Source organism: Oryctolagus cuniculus, chromosome 1 (assembly GCF_964237555.1).
Source record: "Oryctolagus cuniculus chromosome 1, mOryCun1.1, whole genome shotgun sequence".
Lineage (NCBI taxonomy): Eukaryota > Metazoa > Chordata > Mammalia > Lagomorpha > Leporidae > Oryctolagus > Oryctolagus cuniculus.
The window spans coordinates 65,374,649-65,398,768 of NC_091432.1; the positions used below are offsets into that span (position 1 = coordinate 65,374,649).

Here is a 24,120-nt window from a genome sequence, read left to right on the forward strand (position 1 = left end):
CATGGCCGGCGTGGTGCCCATCTAAAGCCAGAAGCCAGGTGCTTCTTCCTGGTCTCTCATGCAGGTGCGGAGCCCAAGCACTTGAGCCATCCTCCATTGCCCTCCTGGGCCATGGCAGAGAGCTAGCCTGGAAGAGGAGCAACTGGGACATGAACCTAGTGCCCATATGGGATGTTGGCGCCACAGGTGGATTAACCAAGTGAGCCATGGTGCTGGCCCCTGGTGCTTTTTTTTTTTTTTTAAGATTTATTTATTTATTTGAAAGAGTTACAGGGAGAGGGAGAAGAAAGAAGGAGGGGGGGAGGGGGGAAGGGGGAGAGGGGGAGAGGGAGAGGAGAAGAGAGGGGAAGAGGGGGAGAGAAGGGAGAGGGGGGAGGGGGAAGAGGGGGAGAGAGGGGGAGTGGGAGGGGGAAAGGGGGAGAGAGGGGGAGTGGGAGGGGGAAAGGGGGAGAGAGGGAGAGAGTGAGAGGGAGCGGAGTCTTCCATCCGTTGGTTCACTCCCCAGTTGGCTGCAATGGCCGTAGCTGTGCCAATCCAAAGCCAGGAGCCAGGAACTTCTTCCAGTTCTCCCATTCTGGTGGGCCTAAGGACTTGGGCCATCTTCTACTGCTTTCCCAGGCCATAGCAGAGAGCTGGATTAGAAGTGGAGCAGCTGGCACTCAAACCAGCACCCATACAAGATGCCAGTATTGTAGGCGGTGGCTTACTCTCTACGCCACAGAGCATTTTAAAAACAATTTATGAGGGGCCGGCGCCATGGCTCACTTGGTTGATCCCCTGCCTACGGTGTTGGCATCCCATATGGGTGCCAGGTTCTAATCCCGGCTGCTTCTCTTCCAGTCCAGCTCTCTGCTGTGGCCCGAGAGGGCAGTGGAGGATGGCCCAAGTTCTTGGGCCCCTGCACCTGCATGGGAGACCAGGAAGAAGTGCCTGGCTCCTGGCTTCAGATTGGCGCAGCGCTGGCCGTAGCAGTCATTTGGGGAGTGAACCAATGGAAGGAAGACCTTTCTCTCTGTCTCTCTCTCATTGTCTACAACTACCTGTCAAAAAAAAAAATTCATGAATACGCATTTATTTCAAAAGTTTTTACATCCAAATAAGCTATAATTCCATTTGTCCACAAAACTTTTTGAAATACCCTCTAACAGGTCAGTTGGGAAAGGTTTAACTAATCAAAGTCCCAGAGGAAGAAGAAAGGAATAGAATCCAGAACTCAGGCTAAAGAAATAGTGAGAAACCATATGAACTGAGATATAATAAAAAGAAACAGTCAAAAGAGTTTTAATATACTTTCAATGTCATTTCCTCTTCCCATCCAATAGTGTACACCAAATGAATACAAAGTTCCCTCCTACTCTAAATGTTCTAGATTTCTTTAAAGATGGAATAAGGATTTGGGAAACACTTGTCTCCCATCCCTGTACACCCATACTGGATAGGGAATGTACACAGTTACCTGAGAAAAGTTAAAGACTGGTTGTGTGGTACCCCAAGCGATGACAGATCTGGTGACTTCTTCTGTGAAGAGTTTGCAGTTTAAATAAACATTGCATGATGCCTGTTTTTCAGATTCTCCAGGAGTGAAATCTTTCCCCTCTGGCACCATCAATAGCACATGTAACAGCAAGGCATCTTCTTGTGTTGACCCATTTGTCCGACTCACTAAATTATGGGAGGCTGGCGGAGTCATCAAGTTGGAAGGATGTGGTGCTACAGGGCTCAGTGATTTTGGGTTAGGGAGCACCAAATTCTGTGCCTTCTTTGTAGTTTCCTCATAAATTTGATTTAGGTTCTTTAAATTTTTGGTAGAGGTAATATCTTGGTTAGCTTCTGGTAGTATCTTATCTGGACTTGTGGGTTCACAATGTGGGGTATGTTGGATATTGCTACTTAGTTTAGTATTGACACCAGTGAAATCTTTATTATCTGTAACAAGCTCCACGGTTACCTATAAAACAAAAAGGAAAAGAATCGATAAGAATGTCCTCTAGAACCGGAATCAGAATTTTGGAGCTGGAAACAACATTAGATTATTAGCCAATGAGTTAACTAATCCTCAAATACCGTAATGTAAAAAAAGTAACAGATTGCATATATATTAACTTGCCAGACTAAGCAAAGCTAGGCAGATGATTTATTAATAATACAAGATGAGCCTAAAACATCACCCTGTGCCAGAAAATAAAGTAGTACTCAGAAAAGATTGGAGATATATTTAAAGGACACAATTTAGTTGAACAGGATCCCTCTGGCTAAATCTAGGACAATTTGACCATCAATTTGAATAACAGAAATGGATTATAACCTAATGAATAATATAAGAATCCACCAGTCCATACTGAAAAAATTAAAATGGGAGAAGTGACCACTCTTCCATCTAGAATGCTATTTAATAAAATGTACAGGGAACTGAGCAAGAAATGGTCATTTTACAACGATCATAACAAGCATAATCAGGTAAGCCTCAGTGGAGGTACAGTCTACAAAATAACAGGCTTACTTTTTAAAAATGTTAGTGTACAAAAATACAAAGGGCTGTGGAACTATTCCAGACTAAACAAGATCAGAAAGATAGGACAATTAAACACAAAAGATAATCTTGGACTGGAAAAACAGCTGCTAGAAAGGAAAGTACTGGTGAAAACCGAGCATGAACTATAGATATAGTAATACTATTAAATTGCTTTCTATAACTCAAGTATTATGCATGATAATGTCCCTGTTCTCAGGAAATACATGCTAAAGAATTTAGGAGTAAAGAGATAGGTCTGTAACTTAGCCTCAAATAGTTCAGAAAAAAAGCGTGTGTACATACTATTATACAGGTATAGATATACGGGGAGGAGATAAAGGAACAGAAGAGAAAAGAGGCAGACAGATACTTACAAAGTAAATGTGACAAATATTAAGAACTGGTGAGTCTGGGCAGAGGATATGGGAGTTCTTTGTACTACTTTCATAATTTTTCTCAAAGTTGATGTTATTTCAAAATAAAAATTACAAAAAACGTTAAAAAGTAAAAAGAGTGAGTGTTGGCCTAGAGGTTAGGATGATGTCTAGGATGCCCATGTTCCATACTGCAGTACCTGGGGGTTTGAACCATGACTTCGGTTTTAGCTCCCTGCTAACACAGATGCTGGGAGAAATGGTGATAACTCAAGTAATTGGGTCCCTCTACCCTGTGGGAGACCTGGACTGAGTTCCTGGGACAACCCATTACCCTCTCAGGGCTTCCCAGTCTCTCAGTCATTGTGGATATTTGGAGAGTGAATCAGCAGGCTAGAGCTTTCTCAAGGAAAAAAAAAAAAGGTAAAAAAGAAAAATGAGGGACTGGTGCTGGGGCATAGTGTGTAAAGCACCGCCTGCAGTGCTGGCATCCCATATGGGTGCCAGTTTGCGTCCCAGCTGCTCCACTTCCGATCCAGCTCTCTGCTACAGCCTGAGAAAGCAGTAGAAGATGGCCCAAGTCCTTGGACCTCTGCACCCGTATAGGAGACCTGGAAGAAGCTCCTGACTCCTGGCCCAGTTCTGGCCGTTGTGGCCATCTGGGGAGTGAACCAACAGATGGAAGACTTTTCTCTCTGTCTCTCCCTCTCTCTGTCTGTAACTTTGCCATTCAAATAAATAAATAAATCTTAAAAAAGAAAAAAAAAGATTCAGGATAAATGATTAATTTGAGGAACAGAAGTGATCACTTCCTGTTAAAAGACTGATTTAACTAGGAATAAAGTATTCTTGTTGTTCCTTTTATCTGAGACACACAGGTGTTACACAGCAAAATTACTTTGGTTTATTGACTATGGACTGATTAATAGCACTTCTGTCAACACAGCCAGGACAGAAACAATTTCTAGTCCATCAATTCTATTTATTATACCTACCTGATTTTTAAGCTTTACAGTCCAGCAAGAACCAAAAAATAAAACTTGGACAGTAGAAGGGCAAGGTGGTTGTCTGATCACCACCTCTTGCTTACCTCCCTGTACTCACTATCCCATCACGCTGTTTATTTTCTTTACAGCACTTCTGCTGACCTATTTCAACAGAAGCTCCACAACAGCTTTTCTGCTTCACTGCCATATTCTCAGGGCCAGTCACAGACACATACTCAGTAAACACTTCAGACTTCCTGAATGCGTATCTATATACCTTGAGGGGGCCAAGCAGAATCTGATCAATCTGATCATTTTCATGCTGCACTGGAAGTTGGTCGCTGAAAGAAAGCAGCTCTGACTGAATGACAGCTCGCAAAGGAAGCGACGCAGAGCCAATGACTTCTGGCTGTGGAAACAAGCATAGAAAGTTTAGGTTTAATTAAAGAGGAACATACAGAATTTTAATCAAAGTGACAGCACATGTAGTTTATAAAGGAACTCATACTTTTGAAGTCAAAACCTTAATTATTAGAGGGTGGCAACTCTAAGTGGGGTCCCATATTCTGTATTTTCAGCCCCCTCCAGGTTTCACTAGTGCTCTCTGAAAAAGTATAGATGGTTTCAAAAGTCACAAAGATGTTGGAAGATGATCTGTTATGAAGAGTTAAGTTTTTATTCAAATTGTTCAGCTTCACTCTTAACAAAAAAATAAAACTTAGATGATACAAATTTTTGCCATTAAGATGAAGAAAATCACAAAACTTAATTATTTGATGCTTTCAAGACTATAGAGAAATAGGAGACTGTCATATGACTAAAGCTGGGAATATAAACTGGTAACATACTTCTGGACAGCGAATTTGATAATTTGCATAAAATATTTAAATATTCATATTCCTTGGTCCAGTAATTCTAATTCTGGGAATTTATACTAAAGAAACACTAAACAATACATATAAGACCTATATATATGCATATATTAATAAAAATAATCACATATCTAATAATCAGGAATTATTTAATTATAGCACATCAATATGGAAGAGTATATAGTCATTAAAATGTTTAGTTAAAGTCCAGGGACAGTGTTGTGGTGCAGCAGGTTAAGCTGCATTTGTGATGCCATCATCCAATACAAGCGGGGGTTCATGTTCCAGCAGTCCCATTTCTGATCCAGTTCCCTGCTAATGCACCAGGGGAAGCAGTAGAAGATGGCCCAATTACCTGGGCCCCTGTCACCCATGTGGGAGATCTGGATGAAATTCTAGGATCCTGGCTTCCGTCTGGTGCAGCCCCTGCCATTATGGCCATTTAGGGACTGAACTAGCAGACTGAAGAGCTCTCTCTATTTTCTGTCTTCCTATTTTTCTATATATTCCAAAAGACCTTGTATTATTTATTCGCTGAGAAAATGAACAAAAAAGCCCAAAACACTTTCCTCATGCTATCCACATCAAAGACAAGGTCAAATGATAAAGGCTGCTCCATTATTGAAGGAATTAAAAAATTTCTAATATTATATAGTTCATTGACTTGTGTTATCACAGTTGCAAGTGGAATTTATAACTTTTGAATTAGTTGATCAAAACTGCTAACTAGAAGACGGCTCAAGTGCTTGGTTCCCTGCTTCTGCATGGGAGACCCAGAGGAAGTTCCTGGCTCTTGGCTTCTGATTGGCCTAGCTCCAGCTATGGCAGCTGTTTGGGGAGCAAACCAGCAAATTGAAGACCTCTCTGTCTGTCTCTGCCTCTGCCTCTCTGTCAACTCTACCTCTCAAATAAATAAATGAAATCTTAAAAAAAAAAAACCCTAATACCTATAATTATCTTATTTTGAACATGGGTAGAATACTTCATATATTCTACCTGTAAACTGATATGGTGTTGAAGGCAAAGCTGCTGCCTGGGATGCCATACGGGTATCCCGTACGTATGCTGCTTCTTGTTCTGGTTGTTATACTTCCAACCCAGCTCTCTGCTAATGGCCTGGGGAAAACAGTGGAAGATGGTCCAAATATTTGGACCCCTGCACCCATGTGGGAGACTCATGATGAAGCTCTAGCTTCCGGAATTGGCCTGGCTCAACCCTGGCCATTGCATCCATTTGGGGAGTTAGCCAGCAGATGGAAGATCTCTCTCTGTTTCTCCCTCTAACTCTCAAGTAATCAATAAAGCTTAAAAAAAAAAAAAAGGAGGTAGGGAGTAGAATCTCAAATGATAGCCAATAGCTGTCATTTCTCTCTATGGTATGGAACAAGTAAAGAGATTAGGAACTTAGGATCTAAAGACAGAAGACTTGGGATGGAGTCCTCACTTTGTCTTTTACTTGACTGGGTGATCTCAGATATGTTTTTAAAAAATTTTTTTTTATTTGACAGGTAGAGTTATAGACAGTGAGAGAAAGAGACAGAGAGAAAGGTCTTTCTCCCTTTGGTTCACTCCCCAAATGGCCGCTATGGCCAGAGCTACGCCGATCCGAAGCTAGGAGCCAGGTGCTTCCTCCTTGTCTCCCATGCGGGTACAGGGGCCCAAGCACTTGGGCCACCCTCCACTGCACTCCCGGGCCACAGCAGAGAGCTGGATTGGAAGAGGAGCAACCGGGATTAGAACCCGGCGCCTACATGGGATGCTGGTGCTGCAGGCGGAGGATGAACCAAGTGAGCCAGGGCGCCAGCCCCACAGATATGTTATTGACTTCATTAAATCTTAGTTTCTTCATCTGTAGGATGAAGATAATAATGTACATAATTCACAGAGTTGTTAAGATGAATAAATCTGACACTGTGTTCATGTAGAATCTTTAGCACATCAGGACTATAATAATAGGTAAACAGAGATTAGTTATAATAATAATAAAAATATTAGTGTTGCTTAAGCCTGTAGAAATCCCTAGTTTAGATATGAACATACTTTTAAGTATGCTCCAAGTGTATTGTGTGACTGGTAAGACAAAGGTCAGTCACTTGAAGTACCTTTTTCTGTGGAGTTTTCTTTGTGTAAATTTGGAAAGTGAGGTTGGAATTCCACCAGTGCTGTATCATTGGGCCACCAAACCGTACTGGAAACACAAATCGCTGCTGGAATTTCACCACTGTAAGGAGAACCAAACAGATAGGCACACGTCACTTTCCCTAATAAGAGCCATCATAAATCAGGTCTTATTATCACCTACCTCTCTTGCAAATCTGATTAAAATCTTTTGGGGCTTGGGGAGAGGGAAAGGGGGTGAAAATGTTCGAAAACTGGATGACAGTGATGACTGCATAACTCTGCATATATACTGAAAACCATTAAATTGAATGCCAAATGAATGAACTATATAGTATATGAACTTTAAATTGATAAAGCTATATTAAAAAAAGCCATATTATAAAGATAAAGACAAGAAACATAATGACAGTTGAAAGAACATGATCTAAGTGTCAGAAGTTCTGAGTTCTTGTTTCAGCCATGTTACCTGACTTGTTACCTTATGGCAAGATAATCACAGTAGCACTGGCTAGTTTCCTCACTTACAAAATAAAGGAATTAGAGTATTTACTTCAGAATTCTTTCTGGGGCCAGCATTGTGGCGTAGCAGGTAAAGCCACACCTGCAATGCCAGCATCCTATATGGGCCCCAGTTTGTGTCCTGGCTGCTCCACTTCCAATCCAGCTTCCTGCTAATGTGCCTGGGAAAAGCAGCAGAGGATGGCCCAAGTACTCGGGCCCCTGCCACTCATGTGGGAGACGCAGATGAAGCTCCTGGCTCCTGGCATCGGCCTGGCTCACTCTTGGCCATTGTGGCCATCTGGGGAGTAAATCAGTGGATGGAAGATATCTTTCTGTCTCTCCCTCTCTGTAACTCTTTTACATAAATAAATAAATCTTAAAAAAAAACCAAAAACGAATTCTTTCTAACTCTAAATTCTATGACACTATGAAAGTCACATGAGGGGCCGGTGCTGTGGCATAGCCGCTGCCTTCAGTGCCAGCATCCCACATGGGCGCCAGTTCTAGTCCCAGCTGCTCCACTTCCAATCCAGCTCTCTGCTATGGCCTTAGAAGGCAGTAGAAGATGGCCCAAGTCCTTGGGCTCCTGCACCCACGTGGGAGAACCAGAAGAAGCTCCTGGCTCCTGATTGATGCAGCTCTGGCCGTTGCAGCCAACTGGGGAATAAACCAGTAGATGGAAGACCTCTCTCTCTTTTTCCTTGCCTCTCCTTTTCTCTCTGTGTAACTCTGATTTTCAAATAAAGAAAAAATCTTAAAAAAAAAAAAAAGTCACACGAGCAATTAGGAATTCCAAAATATCGAAGGAGGAGAAAATGGGTCTCTTTCTTACTTCCATCTGCAATTTTACTGGAGGCGAATCGAACAACTTCAGTGATCAAAGCTGTCTTTCCTGATCCACTTTTGGAAAAGCCCACAGGAAAGTGATATTCCACAAAGAAAGTGCTAAAAACAAAACAAAACAAAAAAAGTGATTAAAAACCAAGCAAAGTTACACACCTGTTTTTATCTGATAAATCCTACATACCTTTAAAGATCCAACTTTTTTTTTTAACTTTTATTTAATGAATATAAATTTACAAAGTACAGAATATGGATTACAATGGCTTCCCCCCCATAACGTCCCTCCCACTCGCAACCCTCCCCTTTCCCACTCCCTCTCCCCTTCCATTCACATCAAGATTCATTTTCGATTCTCTTTATATACAGAAGATCAGTTTAGCATACATTAAGAAAAGATTTCAATAGTTTGCTCCCACACAGAAACATAAATTGAAAAATACTGTTTGAGTACTAGTTATAGCATTAAATCTCAATGTACAGCACACTAAGGACAGAGATCCTACATGAGGAGTAAGTGCACAGTGACTCCTGTTGTTGACTTAACAAATTGACACTCTTGTTTATGGCATCAGTAATCACCCTAGGCCTCTTGTCATGAGCTGCCAAGGCTATGGAAGCCCCCTGAGTTCACCGACTCTGATCATATTTATACAAGGCCATGTTCAAAGTGGAAGTTCTCTCCTCCCTTCAGAGAAAGTTACCTCCTTCTTTGATGACATGTTCTTTCCACTGGGATCTCACTTGCGGAGATCTTTCATTTAGTTTTTTTTTTTTTTTCCCCAGAGTGTAAAGATCCAACTTTCAAGAGCTCCAGTCCTCAGAGGCCCTTCTTCCAGGGCCTCTCTGATCCCATCAGGCAGAATAAAGGCTCCCTTCCTGGGCTCCCATCCACAGCACTTATAATGGAGAACATCTATTTTGGTCCCTAATTCCGTATGTTATAGACATTTTTTTTTTTTTTCTGACAGGCAGAGTTAGACAGTGAGAGAGAGAGACAGAGAGAAAAGTCTTCCTTTTCCGTTGGTTTACTCCCCCAAACGGCAGCTACAGCCAGTGCGCAGCGCCGATCTGAAGCCAGGAGCCAGGCGCCTCCTCCTGGTCTCCCATGTGGGTGCAGGGCCCAAGCACTTGGGCTATCTTCCACTGGCTTCCCGGGCCACAGCAGAGAGCTGGACTGGAAGAGGAGCAACCGGGACAGAATCTGGTGCCCCAACTGGGACTAGAACCCAGGGTGCTGGCGCTGCAGGTGGAGGATTAGCCAAGTGAGCTGTGGTGCCGGCCTATTTATAGACATTTAAACGTTTCTCTTTCTAGCCAACTGTCAGGTCTATAAGAACAGTAATTTTCTTTAACCCCATACTTACTACTCATAATTCTTGGCACCTATTGGAGAATTCAATAGCTTTTTGTTCACTGAATGATGCACATGAAAACATGTTACAAATCATTATATGTTATACAGTTATCAATTATTATCAGACACATTTCCCACAAATGTCACATTTAGCCTTCTCATGTTAGACATACCGCTTCCTTGCTGTTGTTAGCTTAAGTGGTCTTCCAGCATCATTCTTTCTGCCAGGCGTAACCTGAGGACTATCTGGAGGAACTCGCATCGCTTCGATGATCATTCTGACCGAGTGTGTTCTACCCAGAAGGGCCAGTCTATCAACACTTAACGTCATCGCTTGAGCATCTTCTGGAGCTCCTGAGAGCATCTGCTGCTCAACCAGATTTCTGGAAGGAGTTCATACAGACAGTGAGGGACACAGGCTCAGCACGGAACAATCCAGGTCGCACAGGAAAGGGGCGGAAACAGGGAGGGCAGCAAGCATCTTAATTCACAAGTTCTCAAGGACTGGAAACAGTTTTCAACGGTCAGAATCCTGACTCTGGTCACAATTTAAAATTAAAGCAATCTCGAATATAAAAAAAGTTTCTTGTTATATATAGGTCCACCTTCACACAAGTATAAATGCTATGGAATCGGGTTTTACTTTTCTTTTTTTTTTTTTTTCCAAGATATATTCATTTATTTGAAAGTCAGAGTTACATAGAGAAGGAGAGACAGAGGTCTTCCGCCCATTGGTTCACTCCCCAGATGGCTGCAACGGCCGGAGCTGCACCGATCCGAAGGTAGGAAGCCAGGAGCTTCTTCTGGGTCTCCCACACGGGTGCAGGGGTCCAAGGACTTGGACCATCTTCTACTGCCTTCCCAGGCCATAGCAGAGAGTTAGATCAGAAGAGAAGCAGCCAGGACTAGAACCCGCGCCCATATGGGATGTAGGCGCTTCAGGCCAGGGTGTTAACCCACTGCACCATAGCGCTGGCCCTGGAATCAGGTTTTTCTAGAGGGGATAAGTTACATAACTAGTGTAATGACTACTGTCACTTTTCTGTATTTCTTTTTATTTGCTTTCCTTATGCAAATTTTATACCTAAGTGTGATCACAGTATGCATATAGTCTAGAATTCTTTCTCCTTTACTTTACTTGCACCCATTTGCTCATGTTATAACATTTTTAAGGATTGCAGTGCTTCCTGAGGTACCGTAACTTAACCCTGTGTCAGCGTTGAGGTCTTGTGAAAGCATCTTCCTTTACTCTCATTCTCTAAACAGGCATTACAGAGATGCTCACCGATTTTTCTTGCCTGCTGCTTTCTTTAGCTTCTGATCTCTTGACTCCAGAATCTTAGGAGATCTGGCAACAGCTTTTGACTGGTTCATTTTTTTAGAAGGAACACTATCATCATCTTCACTGAGGAAATCACTGATGCTGCTATCAGATTTCTATAGGGGGAAGAAACAAAGAGACAGACACTAAAAGATAATTGCCGGGGGTGGTGGTAGTAATGAAATATTTCTCTAACTGTAAGCAAGTTCTTGGCATGTACATCATTCCCTTAAAGAGATGCCTGACACCAGGGAGGGAGATAATCTCATTTTCCTCATGGTTATATAATCTGAAGTTCACAAAAATAACCTACAAATTCAGTTCAAAGCAAAGAAATGAAAGTAGTTTCCTCTGTCAAATTCTCAGTAATACTAACAACCACTATCTATTGACTGCCCACTATGTATTTGACATTATCCTAAACACTGCATGTATCTCTGTATTATTTACCGCATTCTTATAAGGTACTCACTTCAATTTTCACAAAGGAGAAATCTGAAGTCGAGAAAAGTTAGGCAATTTATTTATGATCTACAGCTTAAATAGTAAAGCCAGATTTTGGTCTCCACAGGTTCCAAATGACTGGGACCATGTTGCCTAACTAATTATTTGGAGTCAAAGATTGCTTTTTGCCACACTATTCCAAACTACAAATGATTCATTCTGCTTTTAACCTTGCTTAGATGAAATGTTGACTGTATTTCACAAATTTCCTTAATGGGGAAAACCAGTGGCTATGTCCCCTGCAACTCATTTTTATTTTGAGAAAAGGCAGCTGCCACCATTGACTGACCAGCCTCTTACATCACAAGACTCAAAATAGAGAAGATGGCATTAGAGTTATTTAGCTCTACATTTTGAAAAATTGCCTAAAGCTTGCTAGCAAAATTCAGTGTACCAGTTCGAAGTCATTTTAGGTCTATATCTCCAATTTTCTTTTTGGCATCTAAGAACATATAATGTGAACCTGTGACGGGGGACAATTTAAATAAGCGTGATAGGAATGTCTTTCTGGAAACAATACAACTTCTTCAAGGTGAAGTTACAAAGCTTTTTGCTCTTAGGTTTTTCTTCACGTGTTAGCTTTGGATGTGAAGGTGATCTGGCTGCGACATCTGTCACCCCATTGATCGCCAGGGTGGATTTGGCTGATCTGGCTGGCTAGGCAGGTGTCCCCTTCCTCCCTTGCTGCTCCATGCGTGTCCCTTCTGAAGCTGTGCGTTTGGTCAGAGAGGACGACCGTCCCCGCTAGAGGAAGACCGGTCTTCAGACAAGGGTATACGAGTAGCTGCACTCCCCTGCTGGAACCTCCAAATAAGCTCTTGAGGTCCACAAGTGGCAGCTTTTTTTTCTTTTTTAAATTTATTTAAAAGGCAGAGCTACAGAAAGAGGAGGAAAAGCAGATAGAAAGAGATCTCTGTTGGTTCACTCTCCAAATGGCCGCAATGGCCAGGGCTGGGCCAGGCCGAAACCAGGGGCTGGCTGATATGGAATGTGGACACCCCAAGTGGTGGCTTCATCTGCCACGCCCTAACACCTGTTCCTCTAGAATATTCTGAATAGACACCAGTCGAGAGTGGTTCTGAGGGCATGGCTGCAAATACGTTAGCTCTACCTTAGATGAGCTCTAAGGAACCTATAATTTAAATCCTCAGGCAAACCTGAATTTGAATTCTGGCTCTATCACTTACTTGGCTAAGTGTCCTTGGACAAAATACACAATGTTACTAGGCTGTCTTCTCATTTGTAAGGTAAAGATGGTATCTTCTCTTGAGGTTGTCATTATGATTAACTAAGGTATGTAACATGGGTAGCTTTCTATCAGGCAAAGGGGATCACACCTGCAGCTACTAATATTACTGACACTCTAGTTCTCTAATTCCTAACGCTTCAGCTTCAGTGACTTACAGGTGCTGTGTAAAACAAGTTCTCCAGGAGACTCTGGTCATACTGAGGGTCATTCAGCTCACTGCTGCAATACGCGTCACTCCCAGGAGCTGGGGAATCTGGAGGAGAGCCTAGTCCATCCCACAAATGACCCTGGGATAATTTAGCACTGCAGAGATAATAAAGACAAACAGAAGTTTCAGCTGAAGTATTTTTCTTTAGTGAAACTTTCTAAAGTTATAAACACAGAAGCTATGTTGAAAGACTCACATAAAACAGAAGACTACAGGAAATATTGCCCAGTTATACTGCTCCCTACTCCTCTGGGAGGTCAACAAGCAGCATTCAGAAACACAGTGCTGACACTGATTGTGATCTCATTCATTTACCCAACAAGCATTCACTGATCACCTATTGTGTGCCAGGTCCGGATGATACAGAGATGGCTAAGTTAACACAGTTTCTACTCCTGTGGCATTTATGGCTTATAAGAGAGAGAAAAAGGTAAACAAACATAAATCAGTAGTTACATTTTATATGTTGTTTGTGAAAAAATGGTTTATTCATAAATATGCCTTCTTCCCTTAAGAAAACTTAGGTGTATTTAGAGTTAATTATGACAAGATTAGTTCTATGTCATAAATGACATATATAAAAATGACATATATTAAAATGAAAAAAATACACTCTACTTTGAAAGAGTTTGAAAACCAATAGGAAGATAAGCACATAAGTAACTACAAACTGAGAATTTTTAAGGATTAATTTTTCTTTTTTTGAAATTCCGTACCATTCTTATATATTTTTGATAGCAATTTTTTCTTTCAGGTCCTACTATAAATTCTACATTTTTCCTCAAAGTCTAAGTTCTAGGGAGCAAAGTAGGTATATATCTTGATTTTGTTTCTCCTATGGTAAGTAGTAATTAATGGATTTTTAATGAACACCAACTGTTAATAATAAAAGCAACAGTATTTATTAAATACTAAGTGCTGGGCACTGAGCTAAACATTTCATTTATTACCTCTTTTTATTTTGCTTCCCTTTCAAGCTAGCTGCTATAATTTTTTCCTTACCTTAAGCAAACGGGCATTATCCACTATTTTCAAATACCATGATATTCCTGTGTTACTTTCCTTAATACAGTAGGGTTTCTCAACCTTAGTGCTGACAGGTTGGGTCAGGTAATTTATTTTATTTTTTTTTAAAGATTTATTTATTTGTTTTGAAAGTCAGTGTGTGTGTGTGTGTGTGTATATATATAGAAATATACATAGAAAGAGAGAGAGAGAGAGACAGACAGACAGAGAAACATCTTCCATCTACTCATTCATTTCCCAGATGGCTGCAACAGCCAGCACTGGGCTAGGCCTCCCACTTGAGTGGCAGGGGCCCAAACACTTGAGCCATCTGCTGTTGCTTTTCCCAGGCCATTGGCAGGGAGCTGGACTGGGAGTGAACCAGTGCCCATATGGGATTCCAGCATTGCAGGTAGTGACTTAACCTGCTATGACACAACGCTGGATCCTGGGTCAGCTAATTTGCCATCTGGGCTGTCCTTTGCATTTTGGATCCCTGGTCTTTACTCACCAAATGCCAAAAGCATTCCCCTGACTATGAAAAATCAAAGTGTCAGCAGACATGACCAAATGTCCAGTAAGGCTGGGGATAGGGAAGAATCACTCCCAGCTGAGAAGCATTAATCTAGAGTAATCTCTCTCTCAAAGGTCCTAACAACTTCCTAACTGCTAACATCCAACCAGCCACTTCCCTATGCACACAACCTCTGTGCAGCTTCTGAGCATGCTCCTTGTTCAAACTCTACCTCTTGGTATTCCACAGAACTCCCTTATTTGCCACTCATGATCTCTCATCCCAGCTGCTTTTTCCTCTCTGGCAATTCCCTAAAGTTACGGAGATCTCCACAGTTCAGCATATAGTCCTCCACTCTTTCCTTCTTCTTTTTAGAAATTAACATTTCTTTGACTGCCTGTCATTTGCTATGACATTTTAAAAGGGCTGGAATTTGTCTGTGCTCTTTGCCCATCGGACAAGGCCGCTCTCAGCACTATCCTCTTTTCCTTCATAAAATTATTTTAAACAAAAGCACACACACACCTACTCGGAAAGGCAGTTGTGACTAAAGCATACAATAAGAGACAGTTTTTTATTTTTTTATTTTTTATTTTGACAGGCAGAGTTAGACAATGAGAGAGACAGAGAGAAAGGTCTTCCTTTTCCGTTGGTTCACCCCCAAATGGCCGCTACGGCCAGCGCGCTGCACTGATCCGAAGCCAAGTGCCAGGTGCTTCCTCCTGGTCTCCCATGCGGGTGCAGGGCCCAAGGACTTGGGCCATCCTCCACTGCCTTCCCGGGCCATAGCAGAAAGCTGGACTGGAAGAGGAGCAACCGGGACAGAATCCGGCGCCCCGACGGGGACTAGAACCCAGAGTACCAGCACCGCAGGCAGAGGATTAGCCTATTGAGCCGCGGGCCAGCCAAGATAGTAGTTTGACTGCTCAGAGGCAATCACTCAACTCCTTTAGATGTTTCTTCTGATATTCATCCTTTGATATTTTTCTTCCTATATCTAGGTGTCATTTTTTTTTTATTTTTCCCCCTTTCTAGACAATCTAGATGACTGCCTATCATGAAAAACAGAGGATCGATTCTTACACTTGGACACAGATAGAAAGATCTTCCATTTGTTGGTTCATTCTCTAAAATCCCACAGCAGCTGGGGCTGGGTCAAACCAAAGCCAGGAGCCTGGAAACCAATCCAGGTTTTTCATGGGGATAGCAGGGACCAAAGTACTTGAGCCATCATTTGCCACTTTTTAGGTTGTGCATTAGCAGGAAGTTGGAACTGAAGTAGAACAGGGACTTGAAGCTAGGCACTTCAATATAGGATTTGCGTGTTCCAAACCATGTTTGTTTGTTTATTTATTTATTTATTTATTTTTTGACAGGCAGAGTTAGACAGTGAGAGAGACAGAGAGAGTTATAGACAGTGAGAGAGAGACAGAGAGAAAGGTCCTCCTTCCGTTAGTTCACTCCCCTAATGGCTGCCACGGCTGGTGCTGCGCCGATCAGAAGCCAAGAGCCAGGTGCTTCCTCCCAGTCTCCCACGCAGGTGCAGGGACCCAAGCACTTGGGCCATCCTCCATTGCCCTCCCGGGCCACAGCAGAGAGCTGGACTGGAAGAAGAGCAACCGGGACTAGAACCTGGGATGCCGGCGCCGCAGGCGGAGGATTAGCCTTGTAAGCCACGGCGCTGGCCCCAAACCATGTCTTGATCGTTGCACCAAATGTCTACTCTGATCTGCAGCCTTGTTTGATGCCTCTGGGTTTGGTATTAGGGTAATATTGGCTTCATAAAATGACTTGGGAAGTGTCTCCTATTATTTTATGTTTTAGAAAAGTTTTTTGAAGAATTGGTCATCAGGGTCATCAGGGCTGGCACTGTGGCCTAGTGGGTCAAGCCACCGCCTGCAGTGCCGGCATCCCATAGGGGCGCGGGTTCAAGTTCCAGCTGCTCCACTTCTGATCCAGCTCTCTGCTATGGCCTGGGAAAGCAGTAGAAGATGGCCCAAGTCCTTAGGCCCCTGCACCCTCCACCCTTGTGTGGGAGACCCAGAAGTAGTTCCTGGCTCTTGGCTTTGGATTGGCACAGCTGCAGCTGTTGAAGTCATCTGGGGAGTGAACCAGCAGGTGGAAACCCCCTGCCCCCCACCTCTGCCTCTCTGTAACTCTGCTTTTCAAGTAGCTTCTGTGTCGAAGGAACCGCTGAGCTATAGCCAGCCCTGTAACTCTGCTTTTCAAATAAATAAATCTAAAAAAAAAATTGGTCATCAACTCTTTCCTACCCCTCCCTGGAAAGACAGCCACTGACTGACTGGATGTTAGGGGGAAAGGGAGCCCTATGTTCTTGACTGTTGTATTCTGGAATGGAGTTTCTTTGAGTTGGGAGGGACATGGATAGAGATCTTGATGCAGATATCAATGTGGAAGGCTGTGTTCTCTTGTACAGGGAATTTCACTTTTATAATTTCTTTATCTTCTTTCTTTTCCCCATCTTCTCTTTTTGGAATTCCAATTATGTGGATGTTGAAGCTCCTGAAAATATCTCAATTAAATTGCTTTTTTCCTATTTTGCAACTCTGTCCTTTTTGTTACTTTCTAGGATTTTCCTTATCTTTCTCTTGTAGATGTTTGTTGAATCTAGTTCTTTGTCTACAAGTTGGAGGTACTCCTCAGTTGTCTATAAATCTTGGCTATCTGCTCATATTAAAAGTCAGGCACTGAAATACTGACTGGAAGATGTATATGCAGGTTGGAAGCTGGGCAGAACTTGTTAACTGGGGGGCTACATTATAAAACACTTGGACAGAACTATATTATTTTGTGGGGTAGCCTCTAAGCGTCCGTATCTGTATTACTTTTCTCTTGAGCTGGACAGTTTCTAGGCAGAAATCTGATTCTCCTACTAAGAGGAAGTGTGGCTGCCAGAAGAAAATGACAGGTGGAAGTCTTCATCATTCTACATCCAGACTTTTTTTAAAAAAATATTTATTTATTTATTTATTTGAGAGGTAGAGTTACAGACAGTGAGAGGGAGAGACAGAGAGAGAGGTCTTCCTTCTGTTGGTTCACTCCCCAAATGGCTGCAAAGGCTGGAGCTATGCCAATCCAAAGCTAGGAGGCAGGTGCTTTTTCCTAGTCTCCCATGCAGGTGGCAGGAGTCCAAGCACTTGGGCCATCCTCCACTGCTTTCCCAGGCCACAGCAGAGAGCTGGATTGGAAGAGGAGCAGCCAGGACTAGAACCGGTGCCCATATGAGATGCTGGTGCCGCAGGTGGAGGATTAACCTGCTGTACCATGGCGCCAACTCCTCTATATCCAGACTTGAACTTCATCTCTTATTCCTCAGCATGCTGCTCTCATTGACCCTTAGTTGTGCTTGGCAGCCTTAACCTAGAAAGCTGCTAGTCCTACCACACAGAGAATGAACTTCTAGACTTTCCCTGGGCAGAGGAATAGTTCTCTTGGCTCTGGGGGTGAGGGGCAATGTTATGAAAATATTTAATATTAATAACTATTAAATTAAATATTAATAAATGTTAATAAACATCAGGTCAAGAAGTATTCTAGGGAGCTTTCAGGAATTAACTCATTGAATCCATATAATCTATTACTAAAGTAGATTAATTATGATATCCATTTTATAGATGAGACAACTGTTGTTAAGTAAGCAAGGCATGTTATGTAACCACTAGGGAACGGCAGAGCTCAGATTCAAATTCCAGTTTACTGTCTCTTTAGGTCCTGGAGGAAGGGATGAGTAGACTAAATGCTTTTTCTTTTTTCTTTTTCTTTCTTTCTTTTTTTTTTTTTTTTTGACAGGCTGAGTGAGCAGTCAGAGAGAGAAAGACAGAGAGAAAGGTCTTCCTTTGGCTGTTGGTTCACCCTCCAATGGCCCCCGTGGCCGGCGCGCTGCAGCCGGCGCACTGTGCTAATCTGAAGCCAGGAGCCAGGTGCTTCTCCTGGTCTCCCGTGTGGGTGCAGGGCTCATACACCTGGGCCATCCTCCACTGCACTCCTGGGCCGAAGCAGAGAGCTGGCCCGGAAGAGGGGCAACCGGGACAGAATCCAGCACCCCGACCAGGACTAGAACCCGGGGTGCCGGTGCCGCAGGTGGAGGATTAGCCTAGTGAGCCACACCGCTGGCCCTTTTATTTTTTCTTAACTAGTCCTCATTTTTAGTCTCAAATTCAAATACTGCCTTGAAAGACAGCTGGTGTTCCAATCTGACTCTTTCTGGGCTTCTGTATTCAAATGTTGGTTCTCTAACCTCCCAGGTACAGCTTTCTCTATTAGGTCAATTACCCTTGTCCATGTGTTTACTGGCTTCCAAAATTTCACTGACCCCTTTTATCTCCTGTCGTCTCTCTTTTCGATGTTTGTGATTTTATATCTTTTCTATATCTTTACCATCATTTTACTGAGGTTTTAGAGGAGTGGGCATTAAAAGTTGTGTCCTCAGGCCTGCGCGCGGCTCACGAGGCTAATCTTCCATCTGTGGCGCTGGCACACCAGGTTCTAGTCCCGGTCGGGGCGCCGGATTCTGTCCCGGTTGCCCCTCTTCTAGGCCAGCTCTCTGCTGTGGCCCGGGAATGTAGTGGAGGATGGCCCAAATCCTTGGGCCCTGTACCTGCACAGGGGACCAGGAGAAGCACCTGGCTCCTGGCTTTGGATCAGCGTGGTGCGCTGGCCGCAGCGGCCGTTGGAGGGTGAACCAACGGTAAAGGAAGACCTTTCTCTCTGTCTCTCTTTCTCTGTCCACTCTGTCAAAAAAAAAAAAAAAAAAAAAAAAAAAAAAAAAAAAAAGTTGTGTCCTCTATTCTTTTTTTTATTAAACTTTTTTTTAAAAAGATTTTTTATTTATTTGAGAGGTAGAGCTACAAACAGAGAGAGGGAGAGACAAAAAAAGGTCTTCTATCCGTTGGTTCACTCCCCTAATGGCTGCAACGGCCAGAGCTGGGCTGATCCGAAGCCAGGAGCCAGGAGCTTCTTCTGGGTTTCCCACGTAGGTGCAGGGGCCCAAGCACTTAAGTCATCTTCTACTAGTTTCCCAGGTCATAGCAGAGAGCTGGATCGGAACTGGAGCTGCCAGGACTTGAACTGGTGCGCACAGGGGATGCTGGCACTGCAGGTGGAGGCTTTACTGCTATGCCATAGCCTGGGCCCCGTGTCCTCTATTCTTAACTTCATTCTACCATATCCACCCTGGGTGATCTTGTTAATTCCCAAAGTTTCAATTATTGCAGTGTAGGTAATAAATCTGCAATTTTTACCTTTAGGTTAATCCTTTCTCCACTTATCTAGCTCATATATCCAAGTGCCTACTAGATAGCCACATGTGAATGTTCCACAGGCAACTCAAGTTTAACAGAGCTATAGGCTCAAGCCTGAACTTACTACCTCCAAACCCTTGTCTATGCCTTTTCGAGGATTTCTACTCCAATCTTTTTGACCCATGGAGCCACTAACACCAAAACTCTACATGTCATTTATTTTACTCTTTGTCCTCAACTATTGATGTCTTGACTCTTCATCCCCCTTAGCGAGGAAAAACTCACATGCCTTCTCATCTCTTATCTGGTTGATTTTCCATACTATTGGCACACTCCTCTTTTTTGTTCTTCTGCTCAAAATATTTTAAAATTTGTAAATAAAAATTTATTTTAAAAGAGAGACAGAGTTAGGGAGGGAGGAAAGAGAAAGTGGTAGGGAGAAGAGATAAAGGGAGAGCTATCTCTTATCTATCAGTTCACTCCTCAAATGCTCCCAATAGCCAGAGCTGGGCCAGACCCAGGAACCTGGAACTCAGTCTGGGTCTCCTACTTGGGTGGCAGTGACCCAAGTACTTGAGCCATCATCAGCTGCTTCCAGGGGTGTGTATTAGCAGCAAGTTGGAATAGAGAGTAGAGCTAGGACTCAAATTTAGACACTACTATATGGGATGCAGGCATCCCAAGCAATGTCTTAACTGCTGCACTAATGCCAGCCCCTGCTCAAAATATTTTTGATGTCTACCCAATTTCTATAATATGAAGTATACACTCACTAATATAAAATTAAAAGTATTTCAAAGCATAATTTTAATTTATTTTATTATACCTTTATTGTCCTCATCTGTTCCATCATTAGCATATCAAAGGATTATGTAGATTAGCCAATTCTTTATGGGAAGTCTAAACTTTAACCAAATCAAACTAATTGCAGTTTCTGAAGCATACATTCTCTCAAATCTCTTTAACTCAGAACACAAAAGCTTTTAACAAGCATGTCTTACTCCCATTCCAAAACATGAATATAGAGAGTAGCTTACTAAAGACACAAGAAATAGATGAGTCTAGCTTATGGACCCATGTGAGGAATAATATTAAACAATGGTAGCAATATTTATTATTATTAATCAAACTACTAGGTATCAAGCATAGCATTATATATGCATCATTCCTAATCTTCAAAATAATTTTTCAAAGTTGGGTATTATTCCAATTTTACTAATGTCTCTAAAGTTCAGAGATATCTGCTTAAGGTCACAAAGCTAGCAAGAGACAGACCTCAAATTTCAATTAGTGTCTGATTAAAATTCATGTTCTTTTCATCATCCCATGCCAACACTGGTACTGGGAAAAACACCGGCAGATAATAGCAAGGGATTGGGAATCACTCTGTAAGCAAAGCCAAGAATGGAAGGCTGAAAACTGGATTTTTATTTAGTAGGCAATGAGTAGTAGCTTAAGGAACAGGGAAGGACTCGGTTACTCTTACATCTTAATACATCTTAATAATGTACACAATTAACTGGAGGAAGAATTTAAGAGGAAGAAAGCTAGCTAAGAGTACTTACCTTCCTAATAGCAGTTGTATAGCACTGGTATCAGCTTTTGTGTCATGTTTCCAAAATGTATTCTCAGTTGGAGAAGGGAGATGATCCTCCTTGTGATCCTTAAGTCGATTCTGTGGAAAGGTTCTCATTCTGTAACGTATGGAAAAAATACTTTCTCACTGAGTGGCTCACAGGTGGGAAAAGTCTAAATCATAATTAAATGAGCTAAGAGATAGTACATGGATTCTGATTGAGAAAATGTAACATACTTTAGACTTAACTGCCTTAAACATATATAAACCTTGCAAATCTGTTTCCTACATTTAGAATTTCATTTCATACAGAGCAAACAGGCTCATTTTATATGCAAACATGCCAATTCAGAGAGAGCAAAGAATTTATCACTTTATATATTTAACAAGCACCAGCACGTGGGCTGCCATGTGACCGAGCAGTTGGGATGGTAATTGAGCAGTCCATGTCCCACACAGGAGCGTGTGGGTTTGAAGCCTGCCTCTGATTCCTGGCTCCAGCTTCCTGTTAGTGCAGACTCCGGGAGGCATCCTGCCATCCACATGAGTTCCTGGATTCTGCTTTCAGCCTTGGTCTTGGCCTAGTCCCAGCCATTGTGGGTGGAGGGTGAACCAGTAGATTAGACTTCTCTCTCTGTATATCTGTCTCTCAAATAAATAAATACAAATTTACAAGAAGAGAATTATTTGTTAAATCAAGATCATCCAGTTTATAACTTGACAAGAAACACAGGCTAGCAATTACTAAGAAATGACTTGTTGGGGAATGTGTCTCTCTTGTCACTTACTGTGTTGATGCTCTAAGAGACTCTTCCATCATAGGAGGAGGAACTTTGTCTAACAGCATGCTAGTATCTGGGCTTGATTTCATTGCCGAAATCACCATGGCATTACGCAGTTTATTGCCTTGTTCTAACAAAGCTGAGGAGTACAAAGCAGAAAATGAAAACTCTTAAAACCCAGCAAAAATATTAGAAATATTCAACCTATTTCCTTTATTATAGGACTTAGCACAGTATATCATATTTGTCTGCCTTCTTACTAGCTTGAAAATTTCTTGAGGGTATTTATTTAGCAAAAGATGTTTACTGAGCTTCTCTTATATGCACTGTTTTAGATGCTGGTATCACAGTAATGACTGAAATCTCTGTTGTGGACAGAATGTTTCTTGTGGGAGTTTCTTGTGACTCTTCCAACTGCTGTTGGTTCATAAAGATCCGTAATATCTATATGTCATTTTCATAACCACATCTTACTGACTTGTTATTTGCAAGAGTTCTAATATAATTTTTGAAAAAGCTTTATTTATTTGAAAGGCAGCTTACAGAGAGAGAGAGAGAGAGAGAGAGAGATCTTCCATTCATTGGGTCACTTTTTTTTTTTTTTTTTTGAAGATTTATTTATTTTAAAGGCAGAGGCAAAGGTAGAGAGGGAGGTCTTCTATCTGCAGGTTCACTCCCTAGATGGTCGCCAAAGGCTGCAGCTGTGCAGATCTGAAGCCAGGAGCCAGGAGCTTCTTCCAGGTCTCCTACACAAGTGCAAGGGGCCCAAGACTTGAGCTATGTTCTACTGCTTTCCCAGGCCACAGCAAGAGAGCTGGATGGGAAGTGCAGCAGCCGGGACTCAAACTGGCACCCATATGGGATGCCAGTGCTGCAGGCCACAGCTTTACCTGTTATGCCACAGTGCCAGCCTCCTGGTTCACTTTCTAAATGGCTACAACAGCCAGGGCTGGGTCAGGACAAAGGTAGAAGCCAGGAGCTGCTTCTGGGTCTCCCATATGAATACAAGGGCCCAAGCACTTGGGCCATCTTCCACTGCTTTTCCCAGGTGCATTAGCAGGGAGCTGGATTGGAAGTGGAGCAGTCAGGACTTGAACTAGTGCCCATATGGGATGCCGGTGCTGCAGATGGCAGCTTAACTCATCGTGCCACAGTGCCAGTCCCTTAATATTGTATCATTCTTAACCAAAAACACTAACAATTATACTAGATAAAGCTTGAAGAGTGATAATATATTTTACATTTATACTTTTATGAATAAAGAAAAGAATGCCCCCCCCCCCCAAAAAAAAACCACATTTCCTTGACTCATCCACAATCCACGATCATACCTGAGGTTACTGGAAATGTGGAGATAAAATCCAAATCATTAGGTTTTCTGATAGGTTAAAATTTAGTACATCCCTCAAGTAACAGCAGCAACAAAAATTATGGCAGCTAACATTTACTGAACCCTAGGCACCAATTTAAGTGTTTTACACATATTAATCATTCCAATGCTTTTCTGAGTTATATATTATAATCTTTATTTTCTTTTTTTAACTGTAAGCCTGATAGCTGTTTTCTATTCATATGAAAAGTAGAGTTACAGAAAGGTGGGGGGAGGGAGGGAGGGAGGAAGAAAGGAGGGAGAGAGAGAGGGAGGGGGAGCGGGAGGGGGAGGGGGAGAGAGGTCTTCCATCTGCTGGTTTATGCTGCAATGGCTTTGGCTGGGCCACAGAGCTTCTTCTGGGTCTCCCACATGGATGCAGGGGCCCAAGCACTTGGGCCACCTTCCATGGCTTTTCCAGGAGTATTAGCAGAGAGCTGAATTGGAAGTGGAGTAGCCAGGATTCGAAATGGCACCTGTATGGGATGCTCGTGTCACAGGTGGAAGCTTAACCTGCTATGACACAATGCCATCCCCAATATATTTTATTTTCTAGATAAAGATGTTGAGGTAGAGGATAAACAACTTGCACAAGTTATATATGCAATACAGACACCCTAGTTCCCCCTTGTCTGCAGTGTCAGCTACCTGTGAACCAAAAATATTACACAGAAAATTCTAGAAATAAACAAGTCATAAGTTTTAAATAAAGGACTGTCTGGGTGGTGTAATGAAATCTCATACTATTATGCTCTGTCCTGCCCAGGA

The 24,120-nt window shown here is 42.4% G+C and overlaps 1 protein-coding gene across 14 annotated transcripts in view; it reads right to left on the reverse strand.

Moving 5' to 3' along the window:
- C2CD3 (C2 domain containing 3 centriole elongation regulator) overlaps positions 1-24,120 on the reverse strand; it is a 122,697-nt gene that overhangs the window by 72,021 nt on the left and 26,556 nt on the right. For 11 of the 14 annotated variants that reach the window (XR_011389150.1, XM_002708510.5, XM_070075269.1 and 8 more), the window contains 9 exons: positions 21,990-22,122; positions 21,191-21,319; positions 12,793-12,940; positions 10,849-11,000; positions 9,737-9,946; positions 8,199-8,311; positions 6,847-6,965; positions 4,150-4,281; positions 1,457-1,948 (listed from right to left, as the gene is read on the reverse strand). Coding sequence is in view for 13 of the 14 variants with exons in the window: in XM_002708510.5 (XP_002708556.2) it covers positions 1,457-1,948; positions 4,150-4,281; positions 6,847-6,965; positions 8,199-8,311; positions 9,737-9,946; positions 10,849-11,000; positions 12,793-12,940; positions 21,191-21,319; positions 21,990-22,122 (1,628 nt within the window). In the remaining variant the exon portion in view is untranslated. The remainder of the gene's footprint in view (positions 1-1,456; positions 1,949-4,149; positions 4,282-6,846; positions 6,966-8,198; positions 8,312-9,736; positions 9,947-10,848; positions 11,001-12,792; positions 12,941-21,190; positions 21,320-21,989; positions 22,123-24,120) is intronic. The other 3 variants (XM_070075272.1, XM_070075279.1, XM_070075275.1) reach the window with 1 other exon arrangement.